Genomic DNA, 26,203 nt, shown 5'->3' on the forward strand with positions numbered 1-26,203 from the left:
ACTCTGCACGTCAATAAAGTCGCAGTTTGTCCTGAAACTGAAACTTAAGGTTTATGGTAAATGGTAAATGGAGGTTTAGTTTTGTCAATCGACTACATCTCTCGTGTCGCACATTAGACGTCACACCATCAACAACATGGACTGGCGGGAGAAACGTCACTTATGCGACTGGCTGTGCGTACTGCGTAGTCTTTCTGATTCATCACTTAAAGGAACACTCCGCCCATTTTCAACCAGCTTTGTATCATTAGAACATCAGTAGTATATCAGAAAACTGTAAACGGTTTTGAAGTCTGTCATTTAATTTGACAGTTATTGAGTGTTAAAGTGTGGACCAGTGACATCACTGGTCCACACTGACTAAAATGAATAACTCATTAACTCAAATCAACTCTCAATAACTGTCAAACTATTCATCATTCATCTAGTTTGACAGTTATTGAGAGTTGATTTGAGTTAATGAGTTATTCATTTTAGTTAGTGTGGACCAGTGATGTCACTGGTCCACACTTTAACACTCAATAACTGTCAAATTAAATGACAGACTTCAAAACCGTTTACAGTTTTCTGATATACTACTGATGTTCTAATGATACAAAGCTGGTTGAAAATGGGCGGAGTGTTCCTTTAAGAGTGCCACAGTTTGACCACAAACTGCCATTTCTTGACTTGCAAAGTTATCGTTTACACTGACGATCATGCGTGTACCCCGTGGCACAGTTCAAACGGGATCAAAACAAGTAACGTCTCTCTGTTCGCCACCATTCATATTTTTTCAGACGCTGGTAGTACGCTGAGAGGCAGGAAGTGACGTTCACTCTGGCTCCCTATTGCTTCATAAGGGGTGTAACATTTAATTGGAGATGTCATGATTTTGACTAACAATGTAATAACTTGTAGCACATCATCAGCTAAATAACATTACACACTATTCTGAAGTGCTAATGGATTCACGTGACTACACATTTAATACTGGTCTTGTGGGACAAGCTAGTACCTGAGGAGATCAGGGTGTATTATTCAGTTTTACATACATACAGACACAAACACTTTTACTTTGTTTTTGTGTTTAGATTGACTGCCTCATCTTCTTGTTTACTGGTATTAGTGTTATTTTATTATGTGTTCATTTTTTATCCCTATTTATGTTTGTTTTGATTGTTCTGTGAAGCACACTAACTATAACGAAAAGTGTTCTACAAATACGATAAAATGTATTATAACAATAATTATTATTAGACATTACAGGTTTATTTGTTGCTCTTTTGTCCCATTTAGAGGGTAATAATTACATTTCAGAAGTTATTAGACAGTTATTCTTCCTTTAGGAGTTGCTACTACACTTCCTGTTCACTACGTCAACCTGTCAATCTGGTCCTAGTCAATTTGTCACAGTGTCACGGTGACATTACAGTCTCACTCAGCAGTCGTCAAGAGTGAAACCCAGTGGAAGCTCTGAGCCTGTGGTGACAGACAACCCCATGACTGACACACAGTGTGTGTCTGTATACGTTTTAAAGTCAGAAAAACAGAAGTCAGGAACAGGATCATCAAAGCTAACCTTCCTGTAGTGTCACAGAGAACAGGAGGAGGCTAAAGGTCGAAAGGCAGCCGATGTGCTGCTGGGGGGATTTCCCTAACCTCCGCTCTGCGCGCTGTACGACAGAGTAAAGAGGCACAGATGGGTTTTTGATCAAGAATGAATAGCCAGTGTGCAAACTGTCACTGGCTCCATCCATCCCGGAGGCAGGGCTGTTTCCATGGCGGCCACTTCTTGGCAGCGGTGTGCTAACGATGACGGGAGGAGAGAGCGAGCTCGCAGTCTGCAGGAGGGGTTCAGCGAGAGTTTACAGCCAAATATATACCACAGAGGGAGGGAGGCAGGACGCCACAAAGGGGGGGGAAGGGGGAGGACAATTACCCTGCGACTAAAGTACCTCCACTGGCTTACTGTATCATAATAACACGCTGCCTCTACAGTGAACGACGTGTCAGAAGAATCTGGTTTTACAGGAGCACAAACCTTTGGCCAGAAATCTGCATAACTGTATGAACCAACAAATCTACATCGACAAGTGATCAGTCCAGCTCTGTGCTCTATTTGAACCATAAGGAGCATATGAGCCTCTGAAATGGAAATAATCTATCAGGAATACATGAAGAAATGTTGCATTATATATCATGTGAAAATAATCAAAAACGCCAAACGCCACTTTGAATCTCAAGTTGCTCCTTTTTCCACATGGCAGTGGCAATTCATTGTTAGCCATATAAGCTACTATAATACATTAATACATTGTAGTAATAATAATAATACCATAATAATAATAATATAACAGTGTGTAGAAGCTTTGAGCTGCCACTAAATACACCTCCACTGAGGCAAAGTGTGAGAGTGGTCGGGGGAGGAGGGCAGACGTGACAGGACTAATCTACTATATTCAATAAATATCTTATTCCTCAGAATATAGGCGGGCGAGGATATTACTCTCTCACACACACAGATGATTTTTATTGAGGCCTTCAACCAGTCATCACAGAGGAGGGGAGGGGGGGGGGGGGGCTTTTATTGCACATTTGAAGATGATGAAATGACCACAGGAGGCTGCGTGCGCTCCTCGCCACAGTGCGACCTGTCACTCCGCTGCAGAACGTGCGGTACCTCTGTTTGGAGAGCATTTATAAAACATTCAGGACAGAGGCAGACCTGTTGAGCAGCAGCAGAGCTAATGAGAGCAGACGGGCGCTAGGCACTTAGCATCCTGCACTGGGAGAGGCAGCGCGTTCAAAAAGCACAGAATAATACTAAATAGAGGCACTATGTCCCACGTTGGAGATATGGAGGCTATATCTCCACTGTCGGACATAGGACCCCTATTTAGCCGCCACAATGCTACCACTATCAGTCTAATAGGGTCGACAGTTGTTCTCCCTAAGGGAGCGGCGGGGAGCGTCCTGCTCAATACACCCAATAATAAACCCTAAATGGTTCATTAGAATTTAATCTGGCAGAAGAACAGTAGGAATGGCAACGGGCTCGCTATTTGAAATATGCAATTCGGCGCGTCTGTTGCAGTCTCATCATTAAGCATCCAAGGATAATAAGTAACAATTTCGGAGTGGAGGAGGCGTGCGTTTGCCTGGGAAGCTGTCTGTTATTTAAACCTGATGCTCACGGATGTGATCAGAAACACACGCGCAAAAAAGATCAGAAAAGCACTGGAAATGAATAAGAGTTGTATAAAAAAGGAAGAAAATCCCTGTTTCCTTCTTTTCATTTTCCCTTTTATGGCGCTGGTACTGTTTACTTGTACCATTGGGAGGAGGGGGGGGGGGGACAACAGTCAATACTGAGCGACCATGACCTACCTATTCCCATTTAAAGTATTATGCTAACAGCTTTCTTTCATTCCTTTCTCCGTCTGACTTTGAAAACAAAACTTAATAAGAAAAAAAAAACGATGCTTTGGGCTATTGGAATCAAACAGCAATTTCTCAACACTGGGCTTGAAAGCAGCTCGCCTGCATGGAATGAATAAAAGTGCTTGATGTATATAATTTAAGACCATCTGGACTCACAATGCTAGTCTTGCTTCCACTCGCTCCAGAAACACAACACCACTCTTTCGAGGCAGAAACTCAATTTGATAGAGATGCGTTGCTAAAAATGGCCTGCTGCCGTGCTGTGTGTGCAGCCATGGGTTAAGTGCCAAAATCAATTAGGATTGATTTTCATCCCTTTCAGATGACAGTAGGGAATATTAAAAGGGGGAGAGGGGGGCAAGATGACAGGTAAAATCTGATTGGGCGAGGGAGAATTCTGAGGGGGGGGGGGGGGGTGATAAAAGCTGTGAGACTATTGGTTGAGATAAGTAAACATGATCATCGCTATTGAAAGAACCCCCCACCCACCCCAGGGCAAAACACTGGGAGAGCAGCTTCCCTTCTTTTTCAGAGAGAAGCTGGGTTCACGGGTAGCAGTTAGCCCTGTGTTTGACCTTATTGTTTTGTCTGTTGTTTGCCAACGCTTACACAGCCCGCTGTCTCTCACTTCCTCAACCAGCAATCTGAGCAGTGTGTGTGTGTGTGTGTGTGTGTGTGTGTGTGTGTGGGGGGGGGGGGGGGGGGGGCTGTCACATGATCAGAGTGCAGACAGACACATAAGGAAGTGTCCAGAACATGAGCAGAAAAACAGTCACTAGAAACTGATAGAAGTGGAAAAAACAACGGAGATTACAACTCCCATTTGCAACTGCCACATGTCATGCACCAAACCACATTTCCCAAGTACCACTTCCCACTGTGACTTCCAACTTGTTTTTCTCTCCATTAAAAACATATCACCGATTTAAGCTAACCATACAAATAGCATCGGAAAGGCTAAATACTAGTAGGCTACTGTTGTGAGTAGGGATGTTCATTTTGAAAATTTTCCAAAATCGATAATCGGTGAAAATTAACGATCAATTATCGATTATCGATCATATTAATACTTAGAATTTTTTTTTTTTTTTTTTTTTTTTTTACAAAATGAATGCTTATGGCAGAAAATACGAAAGACAACGTGTTCTCCTCAATGAACTCTTTATTTCAATGTGTCTCCTCTCCAACACTGCTGTCCCCGGCGCATGCCGGTGTGAATTTCCCATGTTTAAAACAGTTTTGTTGGCACAAAGGCCCGTGCCCAGCCAGAAAACTAGAGACTATATGAAGCTCCACCTCACGTTAGTCGGCTGTGCAATGGAGTGGGGCGAGGAGGAACGAATTCCACCCAAACCTAGTCCAAATTTTTTTTTTTTTTTTTTTTTTTAATAATTAAAAAATCGATCCAAATGCCACAGGATCGATTCCAATCCTTAACGATCAATTATCGATTTTCGATAATTGATGAACATCCCTAGTTGTGAGTCAGACTGCAAATAACCAACACATAAACACATCTTATTTGCTGATAGGCTGATGGCAGTCAGCAAGGCTCTTGAGTACCACCAGGTAGAGCCTCGCGGACCACCGGTGGTCCCTGGACCACAGTTTGGGAATCACTGTTCTAGAGTAGCACCAGTCTTCCATTTGGATCCGTCACCAGCCTAATCCTAATCTGCCACCACCGAGTCACTTTAAAGGAACAGCTCACCCTAAAATCCAAAATACATATTTTTCCTCTCACCTGTCGTGCTATTTATGTAAGGGATAATGTATATTGAGGCGGTGATTACGGGGGAAATAATGACCGACAGGTGGATTGAGCCCGACGCGTAGCGGAGGGCTTAATCGTTCACCTGAAGGTCATTATTTCCCAGTAATCACCGCCTCAATATACATTATCCCGCTTAGAACACGGCCTAGGCCTAAAAAAAAATAAAGTTTGGTTCCGGTTGCCGACCGACCCTGTCAATTTACGTGCGACCCAATTTATTTTATGAGCATGTTGATTTGACGGTGGCGCTATGGCTGGCTCACACTACAGGATTTTAGTGTGAGCTGTTTGCAGATCCAATCTTAACCCTCCCGATCTGCTCACAGCCTCATCGGGGCCTTCCCCGATCATATCAAACATGTTTGATATTTAGGACTGAAAATCTGCGCGAATACATCGTTCTGCTGCCTGCGCGAGACTCCCGTCATTATCGTTAATTGACGCGGCTCATTTGATGCGCTGCACTGCACGCATCAGATAGGCTACCCAAATACCAACAGCACAGAACCATGAGGATTTGGGGGGAAAATGTCACTAATTTATATCACAATGAATGACCAATGAATAAAAAGTTGTTATATCGTAGTTTTGAGCCCCTGCAGTCAGAGGCTGTATATCTCCTACCTGTCTATCGAGCAGTGTGGGAGGGGGAAAAGGCATTGCTGCTGCGGGAAGCAATCCAGTCTATCCAAACTTTTTGCCGATCTCATGGCATGCAGCAGGGGGAATATATTTTGGTAGCCCATGTGTTTGTGTTTTACTTGTACAGGACAATAGACTCGCGTTGTTTACACGCATGCTAACTACCGTGAGATTCATTTGTTTGGCGAGACGGGCATGAAAATGAGAAAAGAGAGAGAGGTGAGGTGGGGGCGGAGCGCTTTGGTCACTGCTGGAACCCCAAAAACGAGTATGGCCAGGCGTCAAGGTGATTATCCTGCCGATAATCTTAATAATATCCTGTAGTGCGTGGTGCGCCACATTTACAAATCTTGTAGTGTGTGCATGTTTGAGATTCTAGGGGAGATAAACGATAATGACGGGAGGCTTGCACAGCAGCAGGATGATGTAGGCTATTCACGCAGATTTTCAGTCCTAAATATCAAACATGTTTGATATGAAAGCATTCATATTGACTTAAATATTTTGTTCATATAAAAACGTGTGTAGAGCACAGTGGTAGAGTACATGTAGGCTATGTTATGAAAAAAAGTATCCATCGCTGCTGTAATTTTAAGGAAAATAAAAAAATATATATATTTCCTATCTATCCCTTGCTGCCACTGGGAAAAAAAATAAAAAAATAAAATAAAATAAATTCCCTACCGACCCATCACCGAACTGACAACCAACAGGAACCAAACTTATTTTTTTTTTAGGCCCTACAACTAAATCATTCAATAATCTGACAAAAATAATTATTCAAATAGATTTTTTAATAGCGTTTTCAACAACAAAGCGGTTTCATTCGTAATTGGCACACAAGACACCACAGCTGCAACTGGTTGGCCTAATTAGTAGTGTCTTGCTGACAAAAAGCTCTTATCAACTGATTAATCCAGGTGTGGCAGAGCAGCGGTCGGTTGTCGAGAAATAATGACCGGTGAATATTGTTGATTGACCAATCAGAATCGAGTATTCAAGAGAGCCGTGTTCTAACCATCTATATGGTTTTGTGTTAGTTGTCTGAGTTTCAGAGATATCGGCCATAGAGTTTCTGCCTTCTCTCCAACACAATGTAACTGGATGGCACTCGGCTTGTGGTGCTCAAAGTGCCAAAGAAATACATTTGAAAAACTCAACAGCAACGTCTCTTTCCAGAAATCATGACCTCGTTACTCAAGATAATCCACCGACCTTGTTATGAGCAGTTTCATGGAGGAACTATTTTCTTTTTGACCGAACTACACCCGCTCGCTGCTAGCTAGTTCCTACATGAGACTGCAAAAGAAAATAGTTCCTCCATGAAACTGCTCACAATAAAGTCTGTGCATTATCTTGAGTAACCGGGTCATGATTTCTGGAAAGAGACAATGCTGTTGAGTTAAAAAAAAAAATGTTGGTGCTTCGAGCACTACGAGCCGAGTGCCATCCAATTCCATTGTATTGGAGAGATCTGCAAAACTCAGGCAACTATCCCAAAACCATATAGATGGATAAATAGCACTGCAGGTGAGAGGAAAAATATGTATTTTGGATTTTAGGGTGAGCTGTCCCTTTAAAGTACTGAGTCATCATGAGTAGACGAGGACAAACTGCTGAGATGAAGCCGTGAACAGAGCGGCTGTCTCGTCACTGAGCAGCACCTTTTCAAAGTGAACACTAGAGAGAGGTGAGGGACGTGAACAGAGCGGCTGCCTCGTCACTGAGCACCTTTTCAAAGTGAACACTAGAGAGAGGTGAGGGACTTGAACAGAGCGGCTGCCTCGTCACTGAGCACCTTTTCAAAGTGAACACTAGAGAGAGGTGAGGGACGTAAACAGAGCAGCTGTCTCATCACTGAGAGCACCTTTTCAAAGTGAACACTAGAGAGAGGTGAGGGACTTGAACAGAGCGGCTGCCTCGTCACTGAGCACCTTTTCAAAGTGAACACTAGAGAGAGGTGAGGGACGTGAACAGAGCAGCTGTCTCGTCACTGAGCACCTTTTCAAAGTGAACACTAGAGAGAGGTGAGGGACTTGAACAGAGTGGCTGTCTCGTCACTGAGCACCTTTTCAAAGTGAACACTAGAGAGAGGTGAGGGACTTGAACAGAGTGGCTGTCTCGTCACTGAGCACCTTTTCAAAGTGAACACTAGAGAGAGGTGAGGGACGTGAACAGAGCAGCTGTCTCGTCACTGAGAGCACCTTTTCAAAGTGAACACTAGAGGGAGGTGAGGGACGTGAACAGAGCGACTGTCTCGTCACTGAGCACCTTTTCAAAGTGAACACTAGAGAGAGGTGAGGGACGTGAACAGAGTGGCTGTCTCGTCACTGAGAGCACCTTTTCAAAGTGAACACTAGAGAGAGGTGAGGGACGTGAACAGAGCGGCTGTCTCGTCACTGAGCAGCACCTTTTCAAAGTGAACACTAGAGAGGTGAGGGACTTGAACAGAGCGGCTGTCTCGTCACTGAGCAGCACCTTTTCAAAGTGAACACTAGAGGGAGGTGAGGGACGTGAACAGAGCAGCTGTCTCGTCACTGAGCACCTTTTCAAAGTGAACACTAGAGAGAGGTGAGGGACGTGAACAGAGAGGCTGTCTCGTCACTGAGCACCTTTTCAAAGTGAACACTAGAGAGAGGTGAGGGACGTGAACAGAGCGGCTGTCTCGTCACTGAGAGCACCTTTTCAAAGTGAACACTAGAGGGAGGTGAGGGACTCGAGTCGGGGAAGAAGACACTTTTCGCAGAACACCTTGAGCAGTAAAATCTGGCAAGTAGCATCTCTGTGTGTGTGACAGCCCCATGCTGTCGCTGAATCTATGACTAAACAAAGAGTGTATTGTGGCTTTAGAGAAAGATGAGTCAACATCAACCATTATATTGACACCAGCAGCTAAAAAGGATTTTTTTTTTTACATGCGAGACCAAAAAAGAACAGAAAAGGGTCAACCGAGTGTTTTCCAAAGCATTGCTCCTTTTCCCTTCATCCTCTGCTGGATTAGAGACCTCCTGTAATAAATCCTGAAGGCTCCTCTAAGCTCAGAACCTGAGCTTGACACTAGTTTTACCTTCTCTTAGAAGAGACTCAGCTGACGGAACACTCTGGGCCAATTAGCAGCACATAAACGAGCGCAGCATCATTTCACCTTCCTGGGCCTGTCGGCAAACAATAAACATAACTGACATGAATGTTAAAGAGTCCAGGCTTGTGTATTTATATATAGCCCTTTATCACAAGCATGTCTCAGAGGACTATAGGATAAAGTGTCTGGCTACATCTAACTAAACACAATAGTTAGAGAATTTCAGCAAAATGCTTGGACCATCTGTGAAAAAATTTACTACCAATAGCTTTCTTCACCAATGTGTTCTTATAGGTGTCTAGAATCACCTCTCAATTAGTGCAAACCCAAATCCTCGTGGAAAATCCTGGAGAGCCAATCAAAGTTAAGGTGCCCCGAGGGCTTGGGTGAAAAATATGATAAAAATTAAAAGTCTAAAATGAACTTGTGGGGTGTCTAACTAGGGGTTTTCAGGGGTGCTGAATCCATTCCAAACATTATTTTTGAGTAAAAATGTCTCCCTGACCATATGATATTGGTATATTGGTTATTGTTATGTAAAGCACAGTGTATAATCAACCGGGATTTTCCACGAGGATTTGGGTTTGCACTAATTGAGAGGTGATTCTAGACACCTATAAGAACACATTGGTGAAGAAAGCTATTGGTAGTAAATTTTTTCACAGATGATCCAAGCATTTTGCTAAAATTCTCTAACTAACAAGCAATGCTGAACTAAATGATATAGGACAGGGGTCTCTGGGTAGTGTCGAGGTAAAAGCACTCGCCTACCACCACGGAGACCCGGGTTCACGCTTGCTTGTGCATCACAGGTGTGCGCTCCGGTATAACAAATAGCGCTATGAGAAAGGGCATGGGCGCCTGTTTCCGGGGAGGGGAACTGGGGGGGAATAGCGTGATCTTCCCACGCGCTACGTCCTGCCGGTGAACCTCCTCGCTGTCGGGTGAAAAGAAGCGGCTGGGAGCTGTACATGTATCAGAGGTAGCATGAGCTAGTCTACAACTCTCCCCAGATTGGCGGAGGGGGTGGAGCAACGACCGGTCTGCGGTATTCACCTTTATGCAGCCCCGCCCACTTGACTCAGTTGTGTTATGACTTCCTGTTCTGTTCCTGTTGTGTTATGACACTGTCTTGTTTTACCTGGTCACTAGTACTGTACTGTCACAGGATTTGATTGATTGATTGATATTTTTATTTAAAGTCCCTGGAAACCAAAATCCACAAAAACGTTCTAACTATGTTATTTAGGGTCTTATGTTAGTAATTGTGTGCCTCAGAAATTATGATACATTACTTTCAACCCAAAGCCTTAAAATCGCCACTTTTCTACAAGGTCTGGATTTCCATTTCCTCATGGAAGAGAGCGGTGCGCGCGGTGCTAAAATGCAGGAGCTTATCACGTCATCACGAATCACACACACGCATGCACGCACGCATGCATGCACGCGCGCACACACACACTGACACACACACAGTAGCGCTGTGCACTCGCAGCGGCGAGTGTGTTCGCCGAGCAACGCGCGAACACACACACACACACACACCATCTCTCTTTCCTTCTCTCTCTCTTCGTTAATGGAGAGAGAGGTCTCCTCCGAGCAGTCTCCTCCGAGAGAGAGAGAGAGGAAAATACCTGCTGCAGACGGGACACGCCCACACAGTCCACGGGAGAAAATACACTCTAAAATGTAATTGATTCTCATGACTTTTGCCATGACTGTCAAACCTAAATTTATATACTTTGCGACGTTCATCATCGTTCAAATTTGGCTGGTGGCTTATTAACATAGGTTCCTGTGATGTGATGAACTCAAAATGCTAAATAATAATAAAATATTTCTGGTTTCCAGGGACTTTAAGTGTCATGTACCTTAAGGTGCCCAGCCCATATGGGCTTACAAGACACTATATGATATTTACAATAGCCAAGATGGCCACACAACAAATCATAATATACCTTTATACAGAATCAAGAAAAGAAAAGGCATTTCAAAGAAACATTCACTTTCCAAGAGATACAATTACACTGGGTACAATGTTCCCTGTCTTAGTCGCCAGGCATTTTCTATAAATATGGCTAAAACAAAAATGTCCTTATCACAAAGCCAACTCAACATTATGACCTTCTGACAACCAAAACAGATCAGGATTCTTCAACTGGATTTTCTCAAATAAAGGATTCCTCACACAGGAAGGATTGTTCACACCGGAAGTGTAAACACAACAAAGTGTAAACACAATAAAGTGTAAACACAACAGGAAGTAACTGGTTGACCCCTGAATGATGTCACACGCTCAATACGAGCGAGGTGCAGGTGATGCCACGTTGTGTTAGAAACATCAAAGACGCCTGTGCAAATAGCATGCAGTAATCAGTAAACAGGATACTAGTATTTATCATGTAGACAGGGATATGAATAACCTGATTTCTCCGTGTTCCATCCATGTAAACACCAATATGATCAAAACCAGGATAAGCCTCATGACCATGTAAACGCAGTCAATGAGAGGAGAAAACAGAGAGAGAGAAAGGGAGAGAGGCAACATGTAGCCATGAGAAGCAGCTGAGCTCAGCACCAAACATTCAGAGAGACGAGGGCAGCAGTCATAACTCAGTGTCCAGGTGGTAAGAGCAAGGCCAGCACTGACGATGAACAGCCATCCTAAGCCTACGGGAATCCTTGTGGTGATTTTATGCAACTCATTATTTCCTAACGCATCGTTAGATGAGAACTGAAGGGCAACCTTAGCTTAGGTAGTTGTATACAACAGATCTGATCTAGGCATCAGCCGTAAAGAGGCTTGAGATGATCGGCTTCTCACCTGAAGTTTGTCCTCTGGAATGTTCAGCCAGTGGTTAAATGCTTGCGAGAGCCTCACCTGAAGTTTGTCTTCTGGAACGTTCAGCCAGTGGTTAAAAGCTTGTGAGAGTTTCGTCCTCACTTGTTTTCCTGCGAAGAGAGCGAGAAAAAGAAAGTCCTCAATCATGACAATAGTCAAGGACAAAAACACTGTAGCATGCAAAGGCTATTCTAAAACGGTCCTCCATTGCATTGAATTGACGTGTCGCTGCCTGAATATTAATGTTGAAAATCATCACTGGCTTATTCTACATTTAAATCAAAACTAGAGACCATCTTGCAATGGGATCACATCAGCCACAATGCCTGCGACTTAATAGGAATGTGGGCCAGAGCGTACGTGAAGTGGGGGTCCCCCTGTGGGCCAGGGCGTACGTGAAGTGGAGCTCCCCCTGTGGGCCAGGGCGTACGTGAAGTGGAGCTCCCCCTATGGGCCAGGGCGTACGTGAAGTGGGGGTCCCCCTATGGGCCAGGGCGTGCGTGAAGTGGAGCTCCCCCTGTGGGCCAGGGCGTACGTGAAGTGGGGGTCCCCCTGTGGGCCAGGGCGTACGTGAAGTGGAGCTCCCCCTGTGGGCCAGGGCGTACGTGAAGTGGGGGTCCCCCTGTGGGCCAGGGCGTACGTGAAGTGGAGCTCCCCCTGTGGGCCAGGGCGTACGTGAAGTGGGGGTCCCCCTGTGGGCCAGGGCGTACGTGAAGTGGGGGTCCCCCTACTTGTTGTACGAAGTGATTTGACATTGAAGAGTTTGACTTCTTCACAGTCAAACTCTGAAGACGACGCTGTGCGCGTCGAAACGTCAGTCCTTTGGACCTTATTACATTTATTTACTAGCGATTTTCGTGTTCTCTTCTTTGGGTTGTCTTTTTTGAAGTTTCCACCAAATTTCTCATGTTTAAGTGCAAATGTTTATTTTTTATCAGTTGACTTAAGAGGCCTTGATGAACTTTCAGTTCAGCTCAGTTAGTTCAGTTATCTTTATAGCCTCTTATCACTCACAAGCATGTCTCCAAGGGCTTTAGATAGCATCGTCACAGTCATACTACATCAGAGCTACACACAACATAGGTTACTTACGCAAATCTTATACATGCATACTACACATTTGACTAGATTACATTACGATACTACACAAACACAGCGTATCTTTAGACTGTGGGAGGAAACTGGAGAACCGAAACCGACGCTACCACGGAGAGAACATGCAAACTCCACACAGAGAGGCCCGGGGAGGAGATTAAACCCACGGCCTTCTTGCTGTGAGGGGACAGTGCTAAGTAACCACTGAGCCACCGTGCTATGCTTCATCATGGATTTCCAAAGTGTATCTTAAAGATGACGATATATATTTAGATTTTCACTTTACATCGATACGATATGAATTTGATATTGATCGATGTAACGATACTTCGATCTAGTTCAAAGCACCGTCCCACCCCTAGAAGTGAGCAGGTTGGGACACTTCACCAAGACTTTTGCCAGTGTGTCTCTGAAAGCACAGGTCCACCCAGTCACCACTGACATCACAACTGACTCAACCCGCCACAACTGACATCACAACGGACTCACCTGGCAGCTGCAGCAAATACTTGTACGGTTCCAGAAGAATTCGCTCAGAGGCTGCTTCCGTGTCGACATCCATTGCTTGAAGTTTAAGCTAATCTATTGGAGGAGATGGAAAATATTAGGGGGGGGGGGTCAAATATGGCTGTTGAATACTTTTGAGTAGTTGCAGTTAGGGATGCAGCGGTTTGAAGGTATACCGCGGTTTGAAAACATCACGGTGTCAAAACCACTAAGATTTGCCGTCATACCTTCCCCACGGTATCAGTGGTTTCCCCAAAACAAAGTGCCCACGTCGCTTGCAGAGTGCAGCTTACCCCTCCCTCTGGCTGCATGCCTACCTAGACTAGGGCACAGTAGAGAGGAGCTGTCACTGAATGTATTTACAACCGTGTGTGTGATAATGGCTGAAGCAGGAGAACGCAAGGAACGCCCCTGAACTTCCCCCATCTAAAAAGACGACGTCGGCTGTATGGGAATATTCCGGCTATTGTAAAAACACAGATGGTCCGCAATACCGTGAAACCATGGTATTTTTGTCCAAGGTTATCATACCGTCAAAAACTCATACCGCTGCATCCCTAGTTTCAGTATTGCGATTTGTAAATTACATATATTGACTGCCCTACATACAGTAGCATACATATTAAATGTGATTTGTAAATGTAAATCCTATGTGTGAAGTGCCCCAGAGGTCAGACTTGTATAGGTGCTTTTTTTCTTCTCTCTCCACTGAGGCCAGTCAGAAAAAAACAACAAACAAACATGGAGCCGGCGTCCACTCTTTTGATAATATTGCTGACTCGTTTGACTTAAGAGCAGCGTCAAGCCAGCGTAATAAACACAGCCGATTTCCCCCCTCCCCTCTCTGCTCGAGAGAGGCCAGTCCTTCACTCAGTCCTCCGCACTTCGCAGCAGCCACACAGGACAGACACAGCGAGAATGGCAGAGGCTTGCAAGCTGCCCAACGCTTGTATGTATGTCGAGAAAGCAAATGCACGAAGCGAAATGTGGAAGTAGTTTGCTTTGATGTGCGCGAATGATTAGATGATGCACGCTGGAAGTGAACGTTAAGCAACGTGTGTACACCTCGCCCATGAGAGAAGGACTGGTGTCGCGGCAAATGACTGGACCCGTTCTACATTTGTGTTCCTTATTGCGCATACCGCTCTTCTGACTGGCTCGAAACTGGTGAAATGTCCGCGACGACGGGGTCGCGCTTATACCGGCACAACAACTTTCACACATGAAGGCATTAGACCGCGTTCCGGTCATTTAGCGGTAAAAGGTGCATGTGGGAAAACAGCTAGAGAGAGAGAGAGAGAGAGAGAGAGAGAGAGAGAGAGTCAGTCGCACACAAGGTGAGGTCTGCAGGATCTGGATCAGAACACGTGGTATCAAATCACTCATAATGGATCGATTTGATAATTGTTTCATCATATCCAGAGATAGTGGGGGTGGGGGAGAGACATTGCCCTCACAGTGTAGTAGCCTAAATGAAATCAACCAGGGTATCAGTAAGCAGCAGCAGTGCAGTTATTTTCACACAGATTTAACCATTGTTGGCTGACAACCCAAAGAGGTTTATGCCAACTGCTTTTCTCTTGACACAGAGGAGAGGAGGCATCTAAAACAAGTGAGAGAGAGGTCATCACAGTGCACCACTAACGTTGTTGCACCTAAAGTACTTGTGGTTGGCACGGTGTCAGTGAAGATATTTGAACAGGTTAACGCCTCACTTATGACTGGTGATCCTGATCTGAACCCTGCTGCTCACTTTACTATTCCGGCCTGTGGCAGTGCTGTTCAGTAAGTCAGGGCTTTAGTGCTGTTCAGTAAGTCAGGGCTTTAGTGCTGTTCAGTAAGTCAGGGCTTTAGAAAAGAGATTTCTTTTTACCAAAGCAAGAGAAAAGGGCACTGGCAGCAGTGGCAGAACGGGATCAGTTCTTCCGTTCAATACAGATTCTCAGGTCATGACAGATTTAACAGCACAACACACACGAGTAGAAAATGAGAATGATTAGATGATGCACGCTGGAAGTGAACGTTAAGCAACGTGTGTACACCTCGCCCATGAGAGAAGGACCGGTGTCGCGGCAAATGACTGGACCCGTTCTACATTTGTGTTCCTTATCGCGCATACCGCTCTTCTGACTGGCTCGAAACTGGTGAAATGTCCGCGACGACGGGGTCGCGCTTATACCGGCACAACAACTTTCACACATGAAGGCATTAGACCGCGTTCCGGTCATTTAGCGGTAAAAGGCGCATGTGGGAAAACAGCTTCTGAAACAGTTGGATTCAATTAAAGTTGACACTATTTATTCTATGTAAAATAAAAGAGGAATATGGGCATTACAATCAACGAATTTCTTCTATAACTAAGTTACGTTCCAAATCATTGACCTGTAGGTATGGAAGTGCGTGTGTGTGTGCGTGTGTGTGTGTGTGTGTGTGTGTGTGTGTGTGGGGACTCAGGTCAGGTCTTAAGCTTGTACTATGCTCACCCGTGAAGGGCGCGGGGGTGGAGCGTGGGCCGGGCGCGTCAAATGACGTAAATTTGTTGGGCGTAGTTGGGCGCTACCTCCGTCTGGTGCCCGCCTTGTGCATGATTTGTTTTCTAACAGCGCGAGCAGCGCACGGCTTCTCTCCAAACATGTCCGCTTTCAAGCCACTGAGCCCTGAACACTGAGCTGTGTTTTCGCCACATTTCTTGACCCATGTGGTAGGCTATAAACTTTGATTTGCAACTGTTCGTTTTTAGTCATTTCACCAGGTAAATGTGTTGTATTGAGAGCATTATTGAGAGAGATTAAAAGCAGCACAGAGTAGGCTATCAGGGCTGAGAACTAAAACGGCTTTCAGTAAAAACAAGTTTGGTGATTCCTTCGTGTGCTGATGTGCGGTCGTTTGAGAGTGAAAGCGCACTCAGTACTGCACATAATAGCGTTTCATTGCGACTTTTCCACGGGCTGTTCTCACTATTACCATTGTACAATACATGCTGATCACTTTCTGAGTATAATGGCATCTGCCCCAGCGCAAGGTCCGCACGGTGACTCACGGAGACTCGCGGGGCCACACCCCCACGGAGCTTGGTCGAGTATAATTCAGCCTTTAGAGGGGGCAGATTGGTTGCATCACAACATGGCTGCCTACACAAGACCCTGTGAGTGTGTGTGTGTGTGAGCACGTGCATGTGAGCGTGCACGTGGATGAGAAAGTAGTGCAGGGGAAACAGACGGTGACACAATTCAACACTACAGCTGTGCGCTGGCGTTTAACTAGTGACGAATTGTGCCGTTAGTCTTAATGCCTAGATCTGCTCACGCAGGATCGGAGGTGGTCTTAACTCGCATTCAGAGATTCACAGTTTCATGCACATTTATACAGTCGCAAATAGCTCCAAGTCATACCATTCCGTTGACAGTATTAAATCAATTCACAACACTAAATCAATATTAACAACAGTTCTTCTTATGCTAATCAATCCTAACTTCTGCCCGAACTAATAAAGGGAAAAATTAGAGCCAGTCCCTTACTCTGTGCACAAGTTTGAGTTGGGTTTGCAGGGGTCTCTTTCCAAGCGGGAGGAGACGGTGGTCTGGATGCGCGTCCGCTGTCCAGACGAGGAGGAGAGGTGAAGAGAGGAACAGACGGACGGTCTCTGCGGGCCAAGCTGAGGTGTCTTTGGTCTGCTGGGAGGCGCGCGAGGCCGGCTTCGGGGCTCAGGAGAGGAGAGGATCTCAGAGCTAGCTTAGCTCTGGCCAGATAGCCTTAGCCTGGTGGTGGCTATGCTATTCTTGGGTCCAGAGGAGTGGGGCCTTGTCCCTCTCTCCCTGTGGTACAGACGATCCTGTTGCAGCGTGCAGCTACTTAGAACTGAGGTTTGAGTGGCCGTCCCCTGAGCACAGTGGGGTTCAGGGTGTGTCTTTGTGGTAGATAAGCCACTCAGCACAGTGGGGTTCAGGGCGTGTCTTTGTGGTAGATAAGCCACTCAGCTCAAGTATCGGCTCCTCTTATCTCACACAGACAGGAAAGGTGGCTTTGATCCCCCTTTGTCACTTCTTGGTAACAAAGGAGTGGCTCGCCCCCCTGTCGTTTTAGAACACCAAGTGGTGGAGTCAGTGTGGGGGTAGCCAGGAGTGTTGCTCTGTCTCTCCACGCAGAATGTCCGTTTGCCTTCAAATATGTGTGTCTTCAGTTCTCACTCAAATATCTGGCCCCAACAGCAGCATGTGTTAGTGGGAGTGGACATTGACCGTAACGTTAGTCAATGGAGCGGGAGAGAGATGACATCTCGTAAAAACAGTGCAGTTTGGCAGTAGTTTGCCCCAGTCAATGAAAATTAGGTTGTATGATTGTAGACTGTATCAGATAAAAACGGCGTATAACAACTCGACCAAAGTAGAGATGAAACATCACGAGTATAGTGACGAAAATGATCACGGTTATCAGTATTATCTATCTAGCATCTATATCTATCTATCTATCTATCTATCTATCTATCTCTCTCTCTAAATTTGGCAATGTGGGCAATGATGTTTCTGTTTCCCTCTGTTTTTGTCCCACTGATGTCATCAGTTAGCATTGTGACATCACTGATGATGTCACCAGTGATGTCACTTGAGCAATTGTGCATTGTGACATCACTGATGTTGTCATCAGTGACATCAGCATTGTGACATCACTGATGATGTCATAAGTCACTGATGATGTCATCAGTGATGTCATCTATACTATAATTGGACTATCGTCGGTCTCTCTCTCTGTCTCTCACTCTGTCTGTCCTTCGCGTATCTCGAGAACTGTTGGTCGGATCGAACTAGGAATAAATTGGTGTTAATTCTACTCTGCCTGCCTGGACATGAAACGAACGCTCCGCTCTGGAGCTGTTGTGAAACTGGGTGGAGCGACCATGAGCACAAACAACACATCGCGTGACGCCACCAGGTGAGTTTCTGGTCAGTAACTGAGACGCTGTTTTAAGCCGACACGGAGAGCGCTGAGACAGACATAAAGACGATTTTTCACTGCACACAATCAGTACACAATTTCACAGTACACAATCAGAGAGAGATTTCTGCCTTCAGATCGGCTGGCATTTGGGTATGCAACGTTACGTATGATCAGTGTATTGACAGCAGGCAGGCGTAGCTAACGTTAGCTAGGAAGAGCTCTTCAAAAGCGTAATGTTACAAATATCTGCGATTGTATTAAAATAGCCTGAAATTAAATTTCCACGTGTCTTTCTATCAGCGCAAGGAACGCCCCTGAACTTCCCCCATCTAAAAAGACGACGTCGGCTGTATGGGAATATTCCGGCTATTGTAAAAACACAGATGGTCCGCAATACCGCCATACCGTGAAACCATGGTATTTTTGTCCAAGGTTATCATACCGTCAAAAACTCATACCGCTGCATCCCTAGTTTCAGTATTGCGATTTGTAAATTACATATATTGACTGCCCTACATACAGTAGCATACATATTAAATGTGATTTGTAAATGTAAATCCTATGTGTGAAGTGCCCCAGAGGTCCGACTTATTTATATAGGTGCTTTTTTTCTTCTCCTCTATATTGCCTGTAAGCCACTATTTGAGGCTCTCCCCCTTGGCAGGAGACTGAGGTCTGGTAGAGCCAGAACCTCTCATCACAAGGACAGCTTCTTCCCAACTGCCATCCGCCTCTTCATTGAGGCCCGAAAGCCCCCACGGATAAGGACCATTGAGTTATAATATGAATGGAGGGAGTGTCCCTATCTCCTCCCTGTATGTTCTTTTGAAGCCAAAATCCGGCCAGATCACTGAACCAGAGTCTGCGCAGTAGCGCCCTTGATTGAGAACCTCTGAGAGCTCCACGCCCCTCTGAACTTTCTTATGTAGAGCTACTGTTTCTAGAATGCGCACAGTGCGTTGTGTATTTATATACAGTCTAGCTCTGTAAATATGACAATTTAAGTTGTAATATTTTTTGTCTCGCCAAAAGTAACCAGGAAGATTCCCACTATGAGATCAGTTTATCAAAATGACGCCTGTACGAAAATCTGATTTTGGTTGTCGGAGATTTCAGGCCGGTCTGCTGCTGACTGCTGCTGTGCTCTCAGCGCTCTCAGCGCGGGCCGGAAGTGGAGGCAGGCCGCCTCACTCAAGACAACAGCCTCACTGGGGCAGTGGGGGGATTGCTGTGTTGACTAAGCTAGCCTAATGTTTTCGTGGCATTTTGATTAACTTTATGATTTAATTCCTTTTGGAGCAAATGTTGGTGTTACAAATCTAACCATGACGCTTTACGCAACGTTGTTTGCTGGTGTTGTGGGTACTGCAGCCTGTAACGTTCTCCGTGGTCGGAGAGTTGTATCAGCCAGACAAGTCAGACCTCCGGGCTGCTCTCAGCCCGCAAGAGGAGCCAGGGCTGCTTGGCTCAGCCTCTCACTGGGGGAAATTCTCGGATGAACAGCTCTGTGTTGATTAGCCTAATGTTTCCGTGGCATTTTGATTAACTTTATGATTACATTTCTTTTGGCGCAAATATTGGTTTAGCAAATGTAACCGTGAGGCTACGTTGTTGTACCCGCCCGGTAGTGTGTGTAGGCAGGCCAACCTAACGTTAGCCTAGACCTGAGCCAGGCTGCCTGGTCTATTGCCTGGTATATCGTTACCAAGAGAGGACCTTGTGAAGAACGAACATCCCCACAGTCAAAGCATTTCCCCCAGATATGCATATAAAAACGTTTGTTGCTTTAATAGCCTACAAAAAATAAAACGTCTGTTTGTATGTCATGCTAACCCGTTAGCGATGAGCTAATGGTGGTTGTGTACTACTAGGCCTCATTTTATAGCCGGGACGGGAGTTAACGTTATAAAACACATTTCCTGTCAGTTGGACAACCTGGTCAGTTCTGAAAATATGTGTCTTATTATTGTGTTATTCCAGCTATCGTTATCGGTTGTTAAGTTATAGTAATATTAAAAACAGCCGACTACCGCAAGTAGCTAACGCCATTGCTAGTCTGCATGTTAAAACCATTGTGTACCTATAACGTAGCTGGAGTAACTCATAAAACACATTTTCTGAACTTACTTCAGTTTTCATTCCTCAAAACAATGTTCTTTTTATTGGGGTCCATTGATGTCTTGTAGCCAGCACAGCCAACATGAGCCACCCGATTTCCCGGGAGCGTTAGATAACATGAAAGCGTGTGTGTTGTCTATGACGATAGATCTATGATGTGCAGAGCCTGTCCAGCCAATGACGGCTTGAGACTGTCTGCCACAGCTGTCAATCATCCATTTTTATCCCTTTTTATATGTCAAATAACTACTTAAAAACAAACTGATCAGAAAAATGACCACTTGCACAGGCATTAGCATGATAATGACTATCTAAAATGATACAAACCACCTTTGGAAAAAAATAATCTGACGTATACTGTGATTATTTCGGTTGTGATTTTCCCATCCACTAACATGGGGAGGCGGGCCTTGTGACCTAATACTGGATTCAGCCGTCAGGGCGGCGATCTAACATGCAGCGGCTTCACTAAACGGGAGGTGAAGTGGCGTCCATCTTTATATAAGTCGATGATAAGGACGCGCACAGCCGGCTTGGTAACAGGCCGGGGTCCCTCCAGGCCCCCACTGACAGGATCCTACCCCCCTTCCCAGCCTTGTGTCTTCGGGAGGGAATAGGGATGTGCACGAGTCACGACTAGTCACCAGTCACTACAGTAGCCCCCCTCCTCTAAACAAAGCAGCATGTGTTAGTGGGAGTGGACATTGACTGTAACGTTAGTCAATGGAGCGGAAGAGAGATGACATCTCGTAAAAACAGTGCAGTTTGGCAGTATTTTGCCCCAGTCAATGAAAATAAGGTTGTATGATTGTAGACTGTATCAGATAAAAATGGCATATAACAACTCGACCAAAGTAGAGATGAAACATCACGAGTATAGTGACGAAAATGATCACGGTTATCAGTATTATCTATCTAGCATCTATATCTATCTGTCTATCTATCTATCTATCTATCTATCTATCTATCTATCTATCTATCTCTCTAAATTTGGCAATGTGGGCAATGATGTTTCTGTTTCCCTCTGTTTTTGTCCCACTGATGTCATCAGTTATGTCACAAATCACTGATGATGTTGAACAATGTGACATCAGCATTGTGACATCACTGATGATGTCACCAGTGATGTCACTTGAGCAATTGTGCATTGTGACATCACTGATGATGTCATCAGTGACATCGGCATTGTGACATCACTGATGATGTCATAAGTCACTGATGATGTCATCAGTGATGTCATCTATACTATAATAAGGACTATCGTCGGTCTCTCTCTCTGTCTCTCACTCTGTCTGTCCTTCGCGTATCTCGAGAACTGTTGGTCGGATCGAACTAGGAATAAATTGGTGTTAATTCTACTCTGCCTGCCTGGACATGAAACGAACGCTCCTCTCTGGAGCTGTTGTGAAACTGGGTGGAGCGACCATGAGCACAAACTACACATCGCGTGACGCCACCAGGTGAGTTTCTGGTCAGTAACTGAGACGCTGTTTTGAGCTGACACGGAGAGCGCTGAGACAGACATAAAGACGATTTTTCACTGCACACAATCAGTACACAATTTCACAGTACACAATCAGAGAGAGATTTCTGCCTTCAGATCGGCTGGCATTTGGGTATGCAACGTTACGTATGATCAGTGTATTGACAGCAGGCAGGCGTAGCTAACGTTAGCTAGGAAGAGCTCTTCAAAAGCGTAATGTTACCAATATTTGCGATTGTATTAAAATAGCCTGAAATTAAATTTCCACGTGTCTTTCTATCAGCGTCATTACTTTACGACGGTCACATTGTTGATAGCGTTGTAGCCTCAACGCTAGTAGGCCTACACAATTTCACAGTACACAATCAGAGAGATTTCTGCCTTCAGATCGGCTGGCATTTGGGTATGCAACGTTATGTAACGTTAGCTAGGATTAGGAAGAGCTCTTCAAAAGCGTAACATTACCAATATTTGCGATTGTAAATAGCCTGAAATAAAATTTCCACGTCGTTTTCTATCAGCGTTATACTGTACTTTACGGCTGCGTGGTCACATTGTTGATAGCGTTGTAGTAGCCTCAATGCGAGACATCTCTGCAACCATAATGTTCCAAAAGCATAACGTGATGCTTTTTCACTGCTAAGTAGGCTACACAATCAGAGAGAAATTTCTGCCTTCAGATCGCCTGACATTTGGGTATGCAACGTTAGATATCAACAGTGTATTATTGACTATACTATAGCAGGCACTGACTGGCAGCTAACGTTAGCTAGGAAGAGCTAGCCATCAACAGAGCTGGGTAACATGACCAATATTTGCCATTGTATTAAAATAGCCCAAAATTCAATTTCCATGCTTTCTATCAGCGTCATATTGTTGATAGCGTTGCAGCTGTCAGTCACAGTAACGTTCTCGATTTAAACCCATCTCTCATCCGCTTTCCCTTCACAGACAGCAGAGGGGTTTTTATTGTCATTAACCGTGTATAACGCTATTTTTTAATAGATCCTGACCTAACGCAACAGAAGGTAGGCTACTTAACGCCTGCTCTAACAGCTGATAGCTAAACATGGCATAGCTAAAACTAAGGAATTCAAAGCATGTAGGCTACTGTATTATCCTCACGCACTCCCTTATCTATTAAAATACAGTATCAGCATTGATTAGTTGTTGACATTATTAGAAATGAAAAAATAATACTTTCACAGGTCCCAAATATCAAGTCAAGTCACAAGTCTTTGAGGACAAGTCTCAAATCAGTCCCCATCTCTGGATGACACTGGTTTGATATGATGATACTGTCTATTGCTTTTAAGCCCAATAAACATAATATATAAGTCGGAATACGAGCCAGAAACGGTACTTAACACCTACTCTAACGCCTGATAGCTTCCCATTTATTAGCAGTAGGGTTCCCAGAGTAAAACCTGGCCATTTCCCCCACTGCTTATGAGCTTTCTATCATCTATCATCTGCTGCATGCCATCATGTCTGCTTAAAACACAGCATAGCTAAAACTAAGGAATTGAAAGCATGTAGGCTACTGTATTATCCTTGCTCCCTCCCTTATCTATTAAAATACACTATCAGCATTGATTAGTTGACATTATTATTAGACATTCCCTTAATGTTAATGCGCCAAATAAAATAAAAAAATCACAGGTCGAGGTCCCAAATCTCAAGTCAAGTCACAAGTCTTTGAGGACAAGTCTCAAATCACTGTGTGTGCACGAGTTAAGTATGACTCAAGTCCAAGTCCCCATCTCTGGATGACACTGATTTGATATGATGATACTGTCTATTGTTTTTAAGCCCAATAAACAGATAATATAGAAGTCGGAATACCAGCCAGCCATTGTAGCAATAACAGTTGATAACAATGCACCAGGGTGGGAATTACATGGAGGCCACGAGGCCATGGCCCCCATTGCCCCTCCCTCTGGCCGTGATGCCCTGAAATCCCTAAGGCCACCTTGGCAGTGCCCTGCTACTACCAACCTGCTCCTGGTCAGTTTGTCAGTTTTAAACGTCAGTTTTAGTTTAAACTGACCGGGAGCTTGACTTTTCAGTGTGTGGACTTTATTTCTTTATTCCAGTTTATCATTTATTTGTCTGGCACATGCCATTGCCTACTGAGTGGACTTTCTTCCTAATTTAATCATCTTAACACATTTCAGAAAAATCGCTCTTCACGATGTCAATAGAGCAATTGCCTTTGTGCCCTGGCATGTGGCCTTGTGCCCACGGGGTGGTGAATGGGGGGAACGGGCATGCACTAGTACTGTAAGTCTAATGGATGTAAACTTAAGGGCACACACACACATACATCAGCGCGCAGGTAAACTTAAGGGCAACATTTTGTGAGCAACACACACCCGCACGCGCCAATAGAGCAGGCGAAAAATTACAAAGCAAATATCACAATATTCAATATTATTGAAAACTAGAGATCATCTTTCGATCAATTACACAAAGAAAGTGGTGAGTGCTGTTAGGAAAAGTGAAATGCAAAATGGAAATGAAAAATGAATTCAACGTTGGAAGCTCTTACACTCTGCACCCCCCCCCCCCCCCCCCCAAAAAAAAGCCTAAATCATCTAAACGAAACAGTAACAGCAAATTGAAATGTTTTGACAAATCCCATGAAATGCTTCCTGACGTAACTATTCGCTATCCATCACTATCCATCACGTAACAGACACATGTAGGGCCATGAAATCCCCCTTGTGCAGCATGGTGACCACAGGAGTGGAATGTGTTCACAAGAAAAACAATTATGTCACCAGTGACTCACAGAACCTGGTGACCAGTGATGCAGCGCTAAATCAAAAGGTGGGTAAACTATGGCCTCAGACTGCTGGTGATCATCATGAGGCAATACATTCATATGAACTAAAATCAATTAGATTTTCAGACGATCAAATGTATTTATATGCGGTTTTCACAGAATTGTTCCTATAGAGACAGTCCGCAATCCGCATGTCTGGGAACGCCCATACAGGCTCTAGGAACGCCCACAATAGACGCTGGTTAGCTGGCTCAGCCTGGCTGGGGGCGTGGTCAGGGCGGGGTAAAAACCCCTGTTATATCCATTCAGCAAAGTTAGAATTTAGCTGATAGCCCAGCCCAGGCAGACACGATCGGGGATTTAACCACCGCAGTAAACGCACATCTGAGCAGATGTCTTGTGTTCTGCTCTAGAACCCCCAAACCTGTAGTTTAGAGCCGCAGCACTGTCTTTTGGTGAGTCAGCCCATGAGATATATCGGTGGTTTTACCCCACTCGCGCGCCAGCCGTTTAACATTTTGTGGGCGTTCCCAGACATGCAGACTGTCTATAGAGATCAACAGTCACGTGACTGTTGAGCTCTATAGGAACAGTTTGTAACCTAGCATTTCCTGTCAGCTATTGTGCAACAGGAAGTAAGCTAGGCGCAATTTAGAATGTTTATGTTGTCAAGTTAAAACCGTCTGTTCCCATGAGACATCACAAAGGATAAAAGATAAACAGATAAAATAACATGTCAAGACATTTTCTTTCAAATAACACAACTATAGAGTCAATTTTTACCAAGTCACAGACACATTGCATATCATATTTGAGAAGATCTGGTTTCTTGGCAAGAATTTTTTATGCAATGACATTTTCATAGGAAGATTTACAGTTGCTGGCACTCTGCAATGTGTGTGTGTGTGTGTGTGTGTGTGTGTGTGAGAGAGAGAGAGAGAGAGAGAGAGAGTTTGTGTATAGTTTACTAATTCAGCTGTTATTGCTGCAAATAGGAAAATGTAATGCAATCAAATTCCAGATTCTTCCCAACTTATGTATAATTTGGGTCACAATGCATTCCATTAGAATGCAATTTTACTGCTTTAATTTCAAATTTGACGTTAATTCAAATGTACACGAACATTTCAATGCAAATTGGCTTACTGAATTTTAAATGACATGATGACCCAAATAATGGATCCATACATTTGACAAATAAAATGCTACTGTGGAATTTCATTTTCCAGTTTGACTACATTATGAATAAAGTGAACTGTGCTCTTCCATACTGGTCTGTCTGTCTGTCTGTCTGCCCTCATCATCTTCAGTACTTTAGTTATGACAGCTCCACCCACCTTTGAGACTTGGCAGCTTCCCTTCAGTCTGCTGATCTCTCCCTCATTGCTGTTAGCCAGATGCTAGTTAGCTGGGAGGCTACATGAGCGCGCCGGGTACACCCGCTTTTAACATTTAGTTTGTTTCGAAATAAAAAAACTTCCAATTCAACACTGGTCAAATAATGCACACGATAT

At 44.5% G+C, this 26,203-nt stretch overlaps 1 protein-coding gene across 2 annotated transcripts in view; it reads right to left on the reverse strand.

Annotated features, from left to right (window-relative positions):
- Positions 1–26,172, reverse strand: part of ggps1 (geranylgeranyl diphosphate synthase 1) — a 31,057-nt gene extending 4,885 nt beyond the window's left edge. Inside the window, exons 1-3 of one of the 2 annotated variants that reach the window (XM_083658061.1) lie at positions 26,027–26,172; positions 13,348–13,440; positions 11,803–11,873 (exon numbers count right to left, since the gene is read on the reverse strand). In XM_083658061.1, coding sequence (XP_083514187.1) covers positions 11,803–11,873; positions 13,348–13,420 — 144 coding nt within the window. In that variant the 5' untranslated portion in view covers positions 13,421–13,440; positions 26,027–26,172. Of the gene's footprint in view, positions 1–11,745; positions 11,874–13,347; positions 13,441–26,026 lie in introns of both variants that reach the window. The other variant, XM_083658060.1, reaches the window with a different exon arrangement.
- Between the last annotated feature and the right edge of the window lie 31 nt (positions 26,173–26,203).

This window comes from Poromitra crassiceps (genome assembly GCF_964638095.1).
Source record: "Poromitra crassiceps genome assembly, chromosome: 22".
Classification (NCBI taxonomy): Eukaryota; Metazoa; Chordata; class Actinopteri; order Beryciformes; family Melamphaidae; genus Poromitra; species Poromitra crassiceps.